A 17,446-nucleotide genomic window follows, 5' to 3' on the forward strand; every position below is an offset into this window, starting at 1 on the left:
GGTCCTGAAGCCCAGCACAGAGGGGAGGATCTCAGAGCCCAGTCTCAAGCCTGAGCAGGAACATCTACACTGCTATTTTTAGCCCTGCAGCCTGAGCCCCGTGAGCCCAAGTCAATTAAGCCAGGCTCTGAGACTTGTGCCACGGGTTTTTCTTTGCAATGTAGATGTATCCTTAGGGTCTTGAATTTATTTCAGCCTCTGCAGTGTCATTGTGAGTCAGATCCATTGATGTCAATGAAAATCTTTCCAGACCCTGTGACTTCATCTGATATTGGATCAGTACATAATACTGCATCACAAAGTGATGGGAACATGCAATTGTCATACAACACTGAGACCAGTGTGGTTGCACACATTCATAAGTGATCTGGAAAAAGGGGTGAACAGGGAGGTGACCAAGTTCACAGACCATACAAAGTTACTCAAGATAGTTAAGTCCAAAGCTGACTGCAAAGAGTTACAAAGGGATCTAACAAAATTGAATGAGCGGGGAACAAAATACCAGATGGAATTCAATGTTGATAAATGCAAAGTAGTGCATATTGAAAATGTAATCTCAACTATACTCACAAAATGATGGGGTCTAAATTAGCTGTTAGCACTCAAGAAAGATCTAGGAGTCACTGTGGATAGTTCTCTGAAAACATCTGCTCAGTGTGCAACAGCAGTCAAAAACACTAATAGAATGTTAGGAACCATTAAGAAAGGGATAGATATACAGAGGCATGATGATATTTTCTGTCTAAGTCCATGGCATGCCCACACCTTTAATACTGCATGCCTTTCTGGTCACAAAAAAAGATATTAGAATTGGAAAAGCTACAGAGAAGGACAACAAAAATGATTACGGGTATGGAGCAGATTCCATAGGAGGAGAGATTAAAAAAGACTAGGACTTTTCAGCTTGGAAAAGAGATAAATAAGGGGGGGGGAATATGATAGAGATCTAGAAAACCATGACTGGTGTGGAGAAAGTGAATAAGGAAGTGTTATTTACTCCTTCTCATAACACAAGAGCCATGGGTCACCCCAATTAAATGATTAGGCAGCAGGTTTAAAACAAAAGGAAATACTTCTTCACACAATGCACAGCAACCCGTGGAACTTGTTACCAGAGGATGTTGAAAAGGTCAAAACTATAAAGGGGTTTTTAAAATGAACTAAATAAGTTCACGGAGGATAGATCTATCAATAGCTATTAGCCAAGGGATGCAACCCCATGCTCTGGGTGTCTTTAGCCCCTGTTTGCCAGAAGCTGGGAGTGGATGAAAGGGGATGGATCACTCAATGGATTGCCTGCTCTATTCACTCCCTCTGTAGTATTTGGCACTGGCCACTGTTTGAATACAGGATGCTGGGCTAGATGGACCAGGTGGTCTGACCCAGTACAGCAGTTATTATCTTGGTTTTATAAGTATTATTCTTGTGCAGCAGCAAAAAGCCAAACCCACTGGAGTCAAAGATAGAGAGGCGAGGAGATGAAATCTGGACAACTGATATACTGAATAGTGTTTTTTCTGGACAGCATACTACCAACAGGAAGGCAGATTGTCAGAGCAAGTGCCTCAGTGAGAGGAGCCCATTTCAAAGCCATGCTGATCGTGCTGTGGGTCAATTAGCTAGCAGTTGTGGATCACACCCAACCCCTTCATCAGAATGAGATCGCACTTAGCACAATAACTTAATTTCCTGCAAAATTTTCCCCAGGAAACACACATATTAAGTAGATTTAAACAGGAAAGAGAACGACAACGTCTGGTTCTTTTCCTGTGCTACCAGCAATCATATCCCTCTCCACATTTACAGCATCCTCTTCAACCATGTGAATCACTTCCACTCATACAGAATGCTAAACTAGACAGCACTTCAGGTCAGCATTATGTTCCTGATCCAGTGCCCACTGAAGTCAACAGAAAGAGTCTCACTGCCTTCAAGGGGGCCCTGCCCCTTGTGCTCAGGGTCCACACAAAAAGGACCATGCCAAATATTTTGGCTACAGGAGCAACCTGTCTCATCTTTTACTCTTAAACAATCAGCAACAGCACCACAGCAGTGCCATCACTGTACCCATAAAGTTCTGTGAAAAATTAGAGCTGGAAAGAACGTTAAATAGAGTTACATTATAAAAATCCTTCTTCCCTCCACCCTTTCCCCACTGGGGGACGGGTGGGAGCAGGGAAGGTTTATCGTCTCCATTGTTTAGAAAGAGATCGGCTCAAGATAAAAAAAAAAGTGCTTGCAATTCGTGCTGCGGTTGAACATTAAGGAGGAGAATGTAACTCATAATACAGACTCCTGTTCATGCACATATGCAGGAGGCTCTGCTGCCTTCTGCCCTCTGAACGCCCAGGGTTTTGTGAAATGTAAACTGCAGTTTACTCTAAACCAGTTCCGTGACAGGTTAAAAAATAAATAAAAACCGATTCTGCATCAAGTTCAGGGAACAATTCACCTCAGAATAAGTCTGTTGTAAGAGTTGAGCCTGACATAGCAATGTGTATTGCAGTAACACTGATGCCTACAAAAAGCAACACGATAGAGAAATCTAAAATAATGAGCAGTATAGAAAACATAGGAAAAGGTCAACAGGATCTCCCAATAATATTAGAGTAAGGGAATGGCTTATGAAATTTAGAACAGCACCAAAATTTAAAATAGAATAGAAGAAATACCATTTTTACTGATCCATAAAATAACCTGTGGAACTCACTGCTTTGAGGTACCATTAAAATTATATACTTTGCAGGATTCAAAAGAATATTATTCACATAAATGTCTAATAAGCCATGTTCAGGGAATAACCATCTAGGGTTAGGGAGAAATTTCCCAAAGGACAGGTTTTTCCATATTTGTTCCTTATAGGATGCCTTGCACCTTTCTCTGAAGCATCTTGTACTGGCCATTGTCAGAGAAAAACACTGAGCTAGATGGGGTGTCTGTTTGAGCCAATAGGCCTATTCCTACTTTCCTGCGTTTGAAAGTTGGACTGTGCATGTATAGGAAACATCTCGATTCGGTTTTTGTATGCTCAAGGTATTGAGCTCAAAATGTTTGGATGAAGGAAACCCATTAAGTGTAATGCAAAATGACATATACAAAATCTATATCTATAACTTGAAATAAATAGGTGTTCCGTCCCGTCCCGTCCCCCCCCCCCCACACACACACACAAAGCATTTTCAGTTTCTAATTAACTGTAACATACCAGATGTTTTGTTAGCTATATCATCTGTCTCTGGGTACAAGACACTGGAAATGGCTTGAACCATCTGTTATAAGCAGCAGTAATCTGTAGCAACACTGGTGAAATGCACTCACTCAAAATACAGTTGGCAAGGCTTCTTTTTAGTCTGAGCACGTGTTTTCCTCTGGTTTTGTCGAGTGTGAAATGTGAAACCACTCGACTCCTCAGAAACATCTTACCTACCGTGAGAGTCTAAACCTCCAAAATGAGCATAATTTAATCACCTCTGATAGCTGTAGTCATGGTGAGAGCAGTGCTTTAACTAGATTTAGAAGTGAAGGGTAATAGTCTTTGACATTCATGGAAGCTACCCAGGATGACAGGAAGAACAGCCACATAAGCTGGTTCTAGGTATTAGTAATAGTTGACAAAGTGGGTATTCACCCACAAAAGCTTATGCTCCAATATGTCTGTAAGTCTATAAGGTGCCACAGGGCTCTTTGCCGCTATCACAACATCTGTTATTCATATTTGTTGAGAATAGGAAAGATATGACCCTTTTTCAATGCAAGTGGACAAGTGCCCAGATTAGTAGAAGGCCACTTAGTGAGATTTGTTTGTGTGATCTGTAATTATAAATCTGTCTCATTTCCTACATTCCACACCTTTACATTTGTAAGAACAATCCCTGTGTACAGATTTCAGCTGACATATTGTCCTCAGAGTTGCTGCAGACCGTAATGGACGCGACGCACACACACACAATGCTCTCTTGGAGACTTGACTTCTGTTCTCTCTTTAATCTAAAATAGGTCATTATAGACAGAGCCTGAAATGCGCAAAGCCCAAATGGTTCCCACTGAAATTAATGGAAATTGTTGGGTGTCTAAATCTCCTTAGTTTGCTTTGAAAATCTCAGTCTGGAGGTTTGCATTTTATGGCCTATGAAAACTTAACACCACTGTGTATACCTCTATTACATATTAGTTCCAAGTGACAGCAGTGGGAGATCTGTAAGTAGGAGTATATCATATGCAATACAGACCTGTGGCACAGCTTAGAGAGGAGAATTCTGCCCCAAATGTTTTTTGCAGTATTTATTGTAACTTAATGAACAAAAGCTTCCAATCTATTTAACAAGTATTTTCTCACCCCACCCTACAGGCTAAAGAAGAATCATCACAAAGCAAAGAACAACCCACCTTTATCATCAACAACATTGTGAACCATTTTCATTTTGAGAGAATACATATAGCATTTGAAAAAATCAAGTCTGCATCTTGTTCTTTCTGGTTCTATTTGCTGTGTCTGCTACCAGAAACTGGTAGAAAGCTACATGAAATGATCATTTTACATGTTTTGTGTTTTTTAAACTTTTGGCTTGATACATTACAATACAGGTCCTAAAAAATCCTTGGTCTCAAAACAGCGAGGATAGTAACACGTTATCATTTTACAAACGAGAGCAATATTATGTGCAACGAAAAGCTGTCCAATGAAAGTGAGTGAGCATGTGTGTGTGTGTATGTATGTATATTGCCATTCCTGTTACAAGGCTTGTCCCCCACTCTGGACAATCCATTGCAAGTGGCCCCAAATGCTGGATCTCACACGCTCCTAAACCAACCGGTTCTGGGCAGAGTCAGGTCACTGTTCCTAGCTCTGGGTTTCTAAGGCACACTCGAAGGTGTTGATCTCATGTCTGCCACCCTTCCTTGGGATGTGGGGCTCCGCAGCCGCCTTAAACTCCAGAATTAGTGCCTGAGCCTTCTCAAACCCCCCCCCCCATTTGCTTATTTATATTCCCTTAGTGCATCACTGTGCTGTGAGAAATCTCAGCTACTGTCCTTTCAGGGACAACATGGCATGGAAATAAGGAATACAGGCTTAGCCAAGGAATTCCTTAACTAGTCACTTTTATTCTTGAAAGCACTAGAGAGTTACAGATCTTTGAGAAACAAAATCCTAAACACCCCCAGTTGGCATGATCTTACTCCTCCTGTGAATCCTGTATTTGGTCTGCATCCTTAGACTAGACAGCCCTTTTTGCCTTCTCTCTCCTTTTTCCTCCCAAAAGGGATCTGCAAATTAAGCATGAACTAAAGTGACATAATGGCCAGTTTCAGACCTTCACTTAGCTGTTTTGGACAATGTTCAAACATTCCATGCACCAATTTTACGTTTGCCACCCACATGCAGTATACTCTGTTGCAAGGTTACATTGGTCATTTTCACCTAGCAGCATTCTGACCATTTCAGTTCTAAGGACAACTGACCAGACAGTCAATTGACCACAAGTAGTTGGCTTCAGTATTAACACCCTCATGACATGAATGTACAAACCCCAGAAGGCCACTGGACCATTTATCCTCTATCTCCACCAAGTTTGCCTAAAGGTTTATTAGAGTACCTAGATTCAGCTGGGTGTTCTCAAATTGTCTAAATATCACTGTTGAAGTGTTTATAGCTGTACAATGTAAATTTGAACAAAAACATTCAACACCCCTGCAGTCATGCCTCCTTGGACTGCCATCCCATTACATGTCATAAAACAAGCAATGCTGGGTTTGATAAACACTCAGGGACCTCTCCAAGAAAAATCCAGGGTTATACAGGAAGTTGTGATGGTGAGTCAGTATTTCTTGCTGAACTAAATACCTCGGCCATGTTACAGTCACTGTGTAGTACGAGGTGCCATCTTTCAGTTTTGATTTAAACTCACTGACATCCCAGGCCATACCAAAAAGTAATATGATGAACAAATTTCAACTGAGTTATTACATCTTGTCTACTAAAGTTCCCTCTGCAAATTTTCTTCTTCACTTCCTGTCGTACACTAGCATGCAGTGTTGTGTATTGTTTAAACAGTGCTCATGTTTTACCTCAGAAGTGGGTACATTTGAATGACTAATGAAAAGACTGGTTATCTATTAACAGTGCAGCTCTTAGTACAAGCCACATGAAGGGTGCTAAAAACAGCAGGAGCCTGTGAAACTGCCTAGCATAAAGATCTGTTTCTCTGAAATAGACCTCAAATGCTTCACTTGGAATCCTTTTTTCTATGCACAGAGAATCTGTGCGCCAAACAGGTCTTATGGCATTCACGTAGGGAGATTCAAGTTGCCACTTCTTGTGATTTTTTGAAAGAATGCCATTGTAACAGATTGTACTGTGCACTCACTCAGATTCTCTACAAATTCATTCCTCAAGAAAGGAAACAAAGCTGACAAAAACCTGCTCCAAGAGGGCCAGGAAACTGCATTAGAAAGATGGCAGGTATTCATAAGGCACAGGTAAGGGGTGTCCCAGTGTCTTTTGTGAGGGAAGACAAGAGGTGGTAAAGAACAGGACAATTTCCATCATCATTCAGAGTGTAACACATAGTGCTCAGCTGAGTTTTACATATGAAGAGTGCCTTTAAACAGCAAGTGTAAATGAATAATACAACCGATATACAATCTGTTTACCTTACTGTTCTATGTGTAGATGGATGAAGACAAGTCTTTGACCAGCCTCATGCAAGCGTTCTGGGTCTCTACAACTGGTCCAGAACTAAACCAGACTGATGGCTCAATGAGTTGACATATATAAATAGACCCAAAGTTAAGTTTCTTGTCCTTTCCTTCAAGGCCCTTCACAACTCTTCCCCCGCCCCCTATCTTTTTATCCCTATGCACATCACCCCTGCCCATTTCTGTTCTGCTTCACCAGCAATTCCCCCTTGAATGCACATTTGTCTGCTTCTCCCACAATACCTCAACACATTCTTTCATGCTGCCTCCTCTCTGAGGCAATCCCCATGGCCACTACCCCCTCCTCCTTCAAATCCTTTCTCAAGACCAACTTCTGCTGGGATGCTAAAGAGAACTCAGCTAGCTATGACAGGGAGGTTGAGCAGCACAGCAGGAAACAGAATGCTGTTATATAAGAAAACACCTACTGAATTAAACACACAATCAGGTCACACACTTTGGCTGTGTGTGCACTATGAGTAGGGCCTACCAAAATCACAGCTGTGAAAAATGTGTCACAGACCACAAAATCTGGCCTCTCCCTGTGAAATCTGGTCTTTTGTGCACTTTTACCCTGTATTATACAGATTTCAAAGGGGAGACCAGCATTTCCCCAAACTGGGGGTCCTAACCCAAAAAGAGGAGGTGGGGGAGTCACAAGGTTATTGTAGGAGGTGGGGTTGCAGTATTGCCACCCTTGTTTCTGCATTGCCTTCAGAGCTGGGTGGTCAGAGAGCAGTGGCTGCTGGCCAGGCGCCCAGCTCTGAAGGCAGCACCGCTGCCAGCAGTCATACAGAAGTAATGATGGCATGGCATGGTAGTGCCACTCTTACTTTTGTGCTGCTGCTTTCAGAGCTGGGTGCCAGGGCAGCAGCCACCACGCTATGGCAGCCCAGCTCTGAAGGCAGTGCTGCCATCAGCAGCAGCACAGAAGTAAGAGTGGCAATACTGCAATCCTCCTACAATAAACTTGCGACACCCCCACAATCCTCTTTTGGGTCAGGCCCCCTACAGTTACAACACTGTGAAATACCAGATTTCAATAGCTGAAATCATGACATTTGCCATTTTTAAAATCCTATGACCATGATATTGACCAAAGGGGACCATGAATTCGGTAGGGCCCTGTGAGCGAGGGAGGTGATTCCCTGCTTGGGCAGACATACCTGCACTAACTCACACCAACCTAGCACGTTAAAATTGATAGTGATGAGCAGCAAAGAACAGTCGCAGGAGCTAGCCATGCCAAGTAAAACCTGCCTGAACCCTGCAGGTACATACTTAGCACAGCTAGCCCATGCCACCGCTGCTCATGCTTCCACAGCTACACTGCTATTTTCATTGAGCTAGCACCATTGTGTCTACATGAGCTGGGAGTGGTGAAGCCGTAGCCTCAGACAGCTTATGTACTGCCGCAGTCACTTATTGACCAGCGCAATTGACTCCTCATGGCCAGGCATGACAGCAGTCCCATCTCAGTTAACCACACCAGACAGTTGCTTGGCCTGCAATAATCAGCCTCTTTTCACAACTCCATCCCTCTGGCCAGGTCATTTACTACTACCCCAGAAGGGATAAGAGTACAAGTACCAAAGGCCAATTGGCCTGCATTAGGTCACTAGGCCCAGCCCAGGTTCTATATTCCTTTCCCACTCTTCCTCAGGGAGGCTTTCCTATCCCCTGGTCTGGGGGGTGGTGAGGAACCCAGACCTGTCCACTGCTCTGGGTTCCAGCCCAGGGACCCTGCTTTTAACCAGCTAGAACCCACTCCTTACAATCCCTTGCTGCTTCTCTGGACTGCTTCCTCTCTCTCTCTACAGACACCTTTCCCTGAAGTCCATCTTCAAGTCTTCTCTCGGTGGAAGTCTAACTCCTTGCACAGCTTCCCACCAGCCTACTGCTGGACAGCCTCCTCTTAGTAGCTCTCAATCTCTCTAACAGCTGCCCCTATGGCCCATCTGCAGCCTTCTTATCCCAGCAATTAGCAACTGCTGAGGAGGCAGCTAGCTTAGCTGTTAACCCTTTAGTGGCTGTGGTACACCTCATCAAAGAAACCATATGACATCATCACTGTTACCTTCATCCTTCCTCTCTGCCTTCACTCTATTACTTGTTACACCTACAGTACCTGTGTCCTGTTTCCAATTAGATTGCAAATTCTTTGGGGTATAGACTGTGTTTTCCTATATATTTCCATACCACCTAGTATCATGAGGCTGTGTTCCTGTCTTGGACCTTTGGGAGCTACCACAACACAAAAAATAAAATAGGAAAACTAATTATAGTCCAACCATCTGACCCATATAATTATGTCTGGAGAAGAAGCCCCTTTCATAAATGACCAGTCCTCCATTTTGAATCCTGTCTAGAAAAAGGCAGCTCTTGATGGAGACAGCAGCAAAGAGCTGATATGTTATAAAAGGAAAGGAAATAAAAGGATGAACACAGAGAGGTGAAAGGAGGTGTGTACCTTCTGTTTTGTCTCTGAATAACAATGTTGCCAACTCCTGTGATTTTACTGTGTCTCATGATTTTTTTTAAAGCCCCAGCTTCTGGAGTCAAGTGATTATGTCAAAATCAGACCTTTCATTTTTAAAGAAGAGTAAGTTTCTTCATGGCTGCAGAGAAAAGTTTGAAAACTTGATCCAAATACAGCCAAAGGCTCAGAAAACAGAAGGCATATATAACTACCCCCTCCCAAAAATTTACTATTTTAAAAAACTCATGATTTTTGAGACCTGGCTTGTGATTTTTGAGGCTTGGAGGTGGCAAAACTGACATTAAAAAGAAAAGGGCAGAAAGGGAAAAAATAATACTTCCTGGATGTCCTGAGAGCTGCGGCTTTCCAGCCTCCCTGTCACAGAGGCTTTGCTTTCATTATCTTATAAACTTTATTCCTCTCCACTGGCTAGTCAAGAGGAAATTGATGATTACTTAAAAGACTCATTTGTTTGCATTAGAGGGACCTTGAGGTAAGCTTAGAATAACTCAGTTCTGTAGATGGAATTAAAAATGCTATGAAATAACAGAAAGCTAATAAAATGCCAATGGCTCCAATGTAACAACATCTTTATAAACATAGAATAAAGGGGGGAAATCACTTTTTATTGCAAAGTTACCCTGGAATTGTAAATTCTGGGCCCCACTCCTAAAAATTACATTCTAGAGCAATATTACTTTTATACAGAGACAAGAGAAACCTACAAAGACCCATCTCTCTACTAAATATTATTGTAAAGCTGAGAAATGTATTCGGTACAATGTCAGAGTATGAAACAAATTACCAAAAAATCTCCAGATCTCTAGAGCAATATGAACTATCAGATGATACCCTCTTTCCCCTTCATATGAAAAACTAAAACAAGCAAATTTTAGGTGGGAACATTCACCAAAGCCGATGGAGTTTTAAATATTAAGCTGCTTTTTTTTTTAACCTGCAAATTGAGGAGTTTTAAAAATAAAAAAGTAATGGCCCAAAAGGGCCTCTGTTATGACCTGCAGAGGAGGAGGTGTTGTGCAAATTGAAATCACTTGGCTGATAGGAATTTATTCCCAACTCCTTATGCTCCTAGATAGAAGCCCAATAAAATTATTAGTGCTACATGCAGAATAAAATTGCTACTATCTTTCCATTGGGTAAAAAGAAAAAAAATTACATTTCAGCTGTTTCAGAATAAGGAGAACAGATTCCCAGATTTTCTTTGGCGGCTTGCCTGAGACAGCTGTCAGACAAGCCAGCAAAGAATACCAGCGTGGTGTGCTATAGGGCAGCGGTTCTCAACCAGGGGTCCAGGGCCCCCTGGGGGGCCACGAGCAGGCCATCATGATACTCACTGGGGTCCAGGTCAGAAAGCTAAAGCCCCGCCGCATGGGGCTGAAGCCTGAAGCTTTGAGCCCCCCACTCCGAGCTGAAGCCAAAGCCTGAGCAGATTAGCTTCACGGTGGGGGCACTGTGGCATGGGGCCCCAGGTAATTGCCCTGCTTGCTACTCCCTAACTCAGGCCCTGGCTTTTATATGCAGAAAACCACTTGTTGTGCAATAGGTGGGCGTTGGAGATTTTATAGCATTTTGGGGAGGGGAGGGCTCAAAAAGAAAAAGGTTGAAAACCCCTGCTGTGGGATACTGACTCTGCCAATTTCACTGGAAAGGAATGGATGACCATGGACCAGGTCTTTCCCTTTTCCAGAACTTAGGACAAAACTCCCCACTCAAATCTTCACTGGGACTAGTCACATGAATAAAGCTACATACTTAAACATGTTTAGGATGGGGAGCCAAGCTGCTCGTGTGTAGGTTTCACAGTATTATATACTCTTCGGCAGTGCGAGGCAGCCCGTCATATACCAGGGCTCATTGTGCTAGTCCAGGGGTGGCCAACCTGAGCCTGAGAAGGAGCCAGAATTTACCAATGTACATTGCCAAAGAGCCACAGTAATATATCAGCAGCCCCCCATCAGCTCCCCCCGACCCCGCTCCCAGAGCCTCCCACCCACCAGCAGCCCGCCAATCAGTGCACTTCCCTCCCTGCACCTCCTGATCAGCTGTTTCGTGGTGTGCAGGAGGTTCAGAGGGGGAGGGGGAGGAGCGAGGACATGGCAGGCTCAGGGGAGGGGGCGGGAAGGGGTGGAGTAGGGGCAGGGCCTGGGGCAGAGCCAGGAGTTGAGCAATGAGCACCCCCCGGCACATCGGAAAGTTGGCACCTGTAGTTCCAGCCCGAGAGTCGGTGCCTGTACAAGGAGCCGCATATTAACTTCTGAAGAGCCGTGTGTGGCTGCAGAGCCACAGGTTGGCCACCCCGTGCTAGGTGCTGTACAAATACAATGAAAAAAAAGGATCCATGCCCCCAAATAGCTTACAATGAAGTAAGAGAAGAGACAACTGGTGGAGACAGATGGGGGAGCATAAGGAAAAAATGAGTCAATATTGGTCGGCATGACAGGCAGCAGTCACAGCACACCAGCTGTCTGACTTTTGTGAAGTTTTTGTTTTAACGAGGGATTTTAATATATTACTTTGCACTTTTACAGCACTTTCTACTATCCAAGGATTTCAAATTTAAAAATAAAACACTAAACATTAATGAACTGAGCCTCACGGGCTAGGTCAGGGGTGGGAACCTATGGCCCGCAGGCTGCATCCAGCCCACCAGACCTTTTAATCTGGCCCTCGAGCTTCCACCGGAGAGTGAGGTTGGGAGCTTTCCCCACTCCGGTACTCCAGCCGGGGAGTGGGGTCGGCGCCTTGCCTTGTTCCGCTCCATGCATGCAGTAGCTCCACGTGACTCCCGGAAGCAGGGGCAGCCAGGGGGCTCTACACGCTGCCCCTACCCCAAGCACCAGCTCTGCAGCTGCCATTGGCTGGGCACCATGGCCAATGGGAGCTGCGGGGTTGGTGCCTGCAGATGGGCCAGTGCGCACAGCGGCGTGGCCCTGCCTCCACGTGGAAGCCGGAGGGGGGACGGGCCACCATTTCCAGGAGCCACTTCAGATAAGCGCTGCCTGGATCCTGCACCCCTGAGCCGCACCCGCAACCCAACCTCCTTCCCCCGCCCTCCAAACTGTTTGATCCCAGCCCAGAGCACCCTCCTGCACCCCAAACTCCTCATCCTCTGCCCCACCCCAGAGTCTACACCCCCAGCCGGTGCCCTCATCCTCCCGTGTGCTCCAATCCCCTGCCCCAGCCGACCCTCCATACAATTTCCATACTGTGATGTGGCCCTCACACCAAAAAGTTTGCCCACCCCTGGGCTAGGTACTATTATCCAAACTTCATCCACCTTCCACTCTAAGTACAAGGCATACTTTTTTGACCTTGCCTTTGCTAATATAAACTATGAATGTGTAATATATTTTCTAAACTCCACTAACTAAACACTACACTGCACACACAATTTTCCCCCTGGGAAGAAGGTGAGAGACAGAATGCTGCACACATGAACAGATGTTAGTTATACTGCTTAATGTACTACTGGAAAACATTCAGAGATACTGCTGTGATGTGGGTGTTACAAGAATCTGAACAAAATAGAATTCTCATTTTACAGCTGAGAAAACAGAGGCATGGAGAGATTATGTGACTTGCCTGATGTCACACAGTAAGTCTCTGTCAGAGACAGGAAAGGTAATCAGAGCACCTGACAGTCTTGTTCTGTGGTCCCACGACCACCCTTTCCCTGCATGTCTGCCTGAAATAACTCAGATGGAAAGGAAAACAAAAATGATGGGAAAGGATTTATCTATAATCAAACTTTTCATGCAAGTGTATTCTTCTTTATCTCCTTTTGCCACATTAGCTTTCATTTACTAGCCCACTATTCTTTTTCCTATGTCTACAGATCCAGACTTTTAATGTTATTAAGGACATGGAATCTAGGATGATTAGAAGAGCATTAGACTGATTAAAGAACTCAGAAAGACAGCTTTTTGTTGGTATGTATAAGAATGAAAAAAGGAAGGAAATAGAACTATTCAGTACCACAAAAACAGTTCCATCTTAGAAAATTACTTAGGCCCTGATCCTGCAAACACTGAAGTACATATATAACTTCATGCATGGGAATATTCTAACTGACTTCAACAAGACTATTCGTGTGAATAAATGTATGCACATGCTTAAGTATTTGCAGGACTGGACTCTTAGGACAAAATTCTGGCAATTACAGATTCTTTACAGTAACTAAGATAAAAGTTGTAGTTTGAACAATACAGAGACAAGCTGAGCATGGGATGTCATCTGTGAAAAATCCTGTTAACCTGAGGTCCATTCTATGGATGCAATTCTTTTTGGGTCACTTGAAAATTTCTCCCCAAAGGATATGAGAAACTCCCAAAACTCCTGTCTCCTTTTATTCAAAACGTGCTGAGGGTTGGAAATTCATCCCAACAAGCAGTTCTGAGGTGAGACATGACATATGGCAATGCCTGTGAGCATTTATATAACACAGATAGCAGTGCTCAGTATAAAAATACCATTCATCTTATTTGGGAATTGGCTATTGTACAAATGATCAGGGTTCAGCAAAGACCAAAGGGGAAGAGAAAGGAAAGGACAGAACCAAGGATGGAGCAAGAAAGAAAGAAAGAACATACTGATGGAGAGAAGTTATCGATGATGGATTACCAGCTTCATCCTGTTTGTTTCAATGTAGAATCTTGCACCTATTGATGCAAGAGCCTTCTCCTCTAATTTCTTACCACCTGGAACAACTGCCCTTTTCCTCTGTCTCACCAATTCCATCCTTTTTCAAATACCATCTTTTCCACACTTCTTTCTCCCTCTTGATGTCGTTCTCCCTCTGCTACTCTGAAGCTCTCTTTTTGTATATAGCAACAAGTAATTCTGTAAATATGTCATTTATATTATGGTCGAGCACTGATTTTTGCAAAACATATCCATAAATGTTTCAGCTGTGGTTGAATTTCCAAGGGGAACAGTTTACATTTAGAGCAATAACATCCGTTTGCAACCCAGACACCACAGCATCCTACCAAGCATACAAAGACAAGAAAACAAAACTGATCAGAAATTGACTTCACAGAATTAAACTGATCAGCCTATTTTCATTGACCAAGCTGAATGTACTGAAAAAAGAAAAACAAAGCACGAAAATTGAAAACGATGTTTTTACTTCTTTGTTTTATTTAATCGATGTTCTTGTTTCAGTAATCCATGTTATTTTTAGTAACCAAGGGTGCTATTAATTATACTAAAGTATTAATTTTGTACCTGAGTGTCCCTTCGTTAAGGCCTGATCCTGCAAAGTGCTTCACATGGACTTCAAAGGGGCTCCTCTCAGGAGCAAAGGTCCCTCATGCAGAGCTCCCTGCTAGATCTGGGCCTGAAGTTATAGGGGCAACCGCGCAATGACTCCCAGCCATGATTTAACCACCAGCAACCTCTTCAGAATTTGGGTATGGAATGTTACCATGGGGTACCATCATGGGTCATCCCCAAATTCACAGGAGAGCTCCTTTTTCTCAGATGTTCCCAGTGTGTTGCAGAATAATTAGACAGTCCTGAATTTAATGTTCTCCAATTTTTCCAGTAATCAATAAACCTCAAACCCTCTCTCTCATTAACTTGTGTTAGGTGACAGGTTTGTCTCTCCTGCCAGGAGTTCCACGCACTCAGCTGTGACAGATGCTGTTATGTGGAATCCAGATATCGCTCACTGTGTGGAGATATTATGATGTGAGGCCATAAGCATTGGCCTGTGATGTAGATACCATGACATGGGATCCCAGAAACAGATAAAGTCATGTAGGAATGCAGGCAGCAGGCCATGAATGTGTGACATGAGAACATGGGCACTGTGCAAAAAGACACAGAGCCATGCAGGGATGAAGGTGCCAGGCCATGACTTGTGACATGGGAATACAGAAGCCATGCCACAAGAACACAGAGCCACGCAGGGATGCAGGCACCAGGCCATCAAGTGTGACATGTGAACACTAGCATACAGTCATGCAGGAATACACTTGTAATGGCGACAGACCCCAGTCGTTGACGGGCGGGATTCTGGAGCTTAGTGCATGAGCCTCTACTGCATGAGCTAAAAGCCAACTGGCTGTTATTGAGTCTGCTCTACAGCCTTAGCTCTCTCTCTTTCTCATCTTGGTGCCAGTAGATGGGACAGAACACCACACTGAGGTGATGTGTGGGTTATATACTTCCCCTAGCTGATGAAGCAAGTCCCGAGGTTCAAATACTTCCCAGTTGAAATCCAGGACGAGCCCCCACTTGGAACACCGACAGACCCTGGTCGTCAGTAGGCGAGATCGAACACCACTAGATGGGACAGAAGACCACACCCAGGAGGTGTGTGGGTTACACAGGCACCAGGCCATCATGTGTGACATGGGAACAGGAGGACACAGAGTCACGCAGGGATGCAGGTGCCATGCTGGGATATGTGACATGGGAACAAGTCACAGAGCCACGCAGGGATCCAGGCCCCAGGCATCATGCATGACATGGGAACAGGAGGACACAGAGCTACGTAGGGACGCAGGTGCCAAACATTATGTGTGACATGGGAACACGAGGACAGAGCCATGCAGGGATGCAGGCTCCAGGCGTCAGACAGGAACACAAGGACACAGAGCCATGCAGAGACGCAGGCTCCAGGCGTCACACGTGACAGGGGAACATGAAGACACAGAGCCACACAGGGACGCAGGCTCCAAGCGTCACGCATGATATGGGAACACAAGGACACAGAGCCAAGCAGGGATGCAGGCTCCAGGCATCAAGCATGACATGGGAACACAAGGACACAGAGCCAAGCGGGCACGCAGGCTCCAAGCGTCACACATGACAGGGGAACATGAAGACACAGAGCCACACAGGGACAGAGGCTCCAGGTGTCACACATGATATGAGAACACAAGGACACAGAGCCAAGCAGGGACGGAAGCTCCAGGCGTCAAGCGTGACATGGGAACACGAGGACACAGAGCCAAGCAGGGATGCAGGCTCCAGGCGTCAAGTGTGACATGGGAACACGAGGACATAGAGCCAAGCAGGGACGCAGGCTCCAGGCGTCAAGTGTGACATGGGAACACGAGGACATAGAGCCAAGCAAGCACGCAGGCTCCAGGCACCACACGTGACATGGGAATACAAGGACACAGAGCCACACAGGGATGCAGGCTCTAGGCATCACACGTGATATGGGAACACGAGGACAGAGAGCCATGCAGAGACGCAGACACCAAGCATGACATAAGGAACATGAGGACACAGAGCCACGCAGGGACACAGACGTCACACGTGACATGGGAACATGAGGACACAGAGCCACGCAGGGACACTGGCTCCAGGCGTGACATGGGAACACGAGGACACAGAGCCATGCAGGGACGCAGGCTCCAGGCGTCACACATGACAAGGGAACATGAAGACACAGAGCCACACAGGGACGGAGGCTCCAGGCATCACACATGATATGAGAACACAAGGACACAGAGCCAAGCAGGGACGCAGGCTCCAGGCGTCAAGTGTGACATGGGAACACGAGGACACAGAGCCAAGCAAGCACGCAGGCTCCAGGCACCACACGTGACATGGGAATACAAGGACACAGAGGCACACAGGGATGCAGGCTCTAGGCATCACACGTGATATGGGAACACGAGGACAGAGAGCCATGCAGGGACGCAGACACCAGGCATGACATAAGGAACACAAGGACACAGAGCCACGCAGGGACACAGGCGTCACGCGTGACATGGGAACATGAGGACACAGAGCCACGCAGGGACACGGGTGACATGGGAAGACGAGGACACAGAGCCACGCAGGGACGCAGGCGCCAGGCCTGACATGGGAACACGAGGACACAGAGCCACGCAGGGACGCAGGCACCAGGCCTGACATGGGAAGACGAGGACACAGAGCCACGCAGGGACGCAGGCGCCAGGCCTGACATGGGAAGACGAGGACACAGAGCCACGCAGGGACGCAGGCGCCAGGCCTGACATGGGAAGACGAGGACACAGAGCCACGCAGGGATGCAGGCGCCAGGCCTGACATGGGAACATGAGGACACAGAGCCACGCAGGGACGCGGGTGACATGGGAAGACGAGGACACAGAGCCACGCAGGGATGCAGGCGCCAGGCCTGACATGGGAACACGAGGACACAGAGCCACGCAGGGATGCAGGCGCCAGGCCTGACATGGGAAGACGAGGACACAGAGCCACGCAGGGATGCAGGCGCCAGGCCTGACATGGGAACACGAGGACACA

General features: G+C 45.6%; 1 protein-coding gene across 1 annotated transcript in view; it reads left to right on the forward strand.

The window, feature by feature from the left end:
• LOC311527837 (ectonucleotide pyrophosphatase/phosphodiesterase family member 7-like) overlaps positions 1-4,432 on the forward strand; it is a 46,692-nt gene extending 42,260 nt beyond the window's left edge. The window contains exon 5 of the mRNA XM_084642226.1: positions 4,349-4,432. Within this exon, the coding sequence (XP_084498352.1) occupies positions 4,349-4,409 (61 nt within the window). The 3' untranslated portion in view covers positions 4,410-4,432. The remainder of the gene's footprint in view (positions 1-4,348) is intronic.
• Positions 4,433-17,446: the final 13,014 nt, after the last annotated feature.

This window comes from Lepidochelys olivacea (genome assembly GCF_965140295.1).
Source record: "Lepidochelys olivacea isolate rLepOli2 genome assembly, chromosome: 10".
Classification (NCBI taxonomy): domain Eukaryota; kingdom Metazoa; phylum Chordata; order Testudines; family Cheloniidae; genus Lepidochelys; species Lepidochelys olivacea.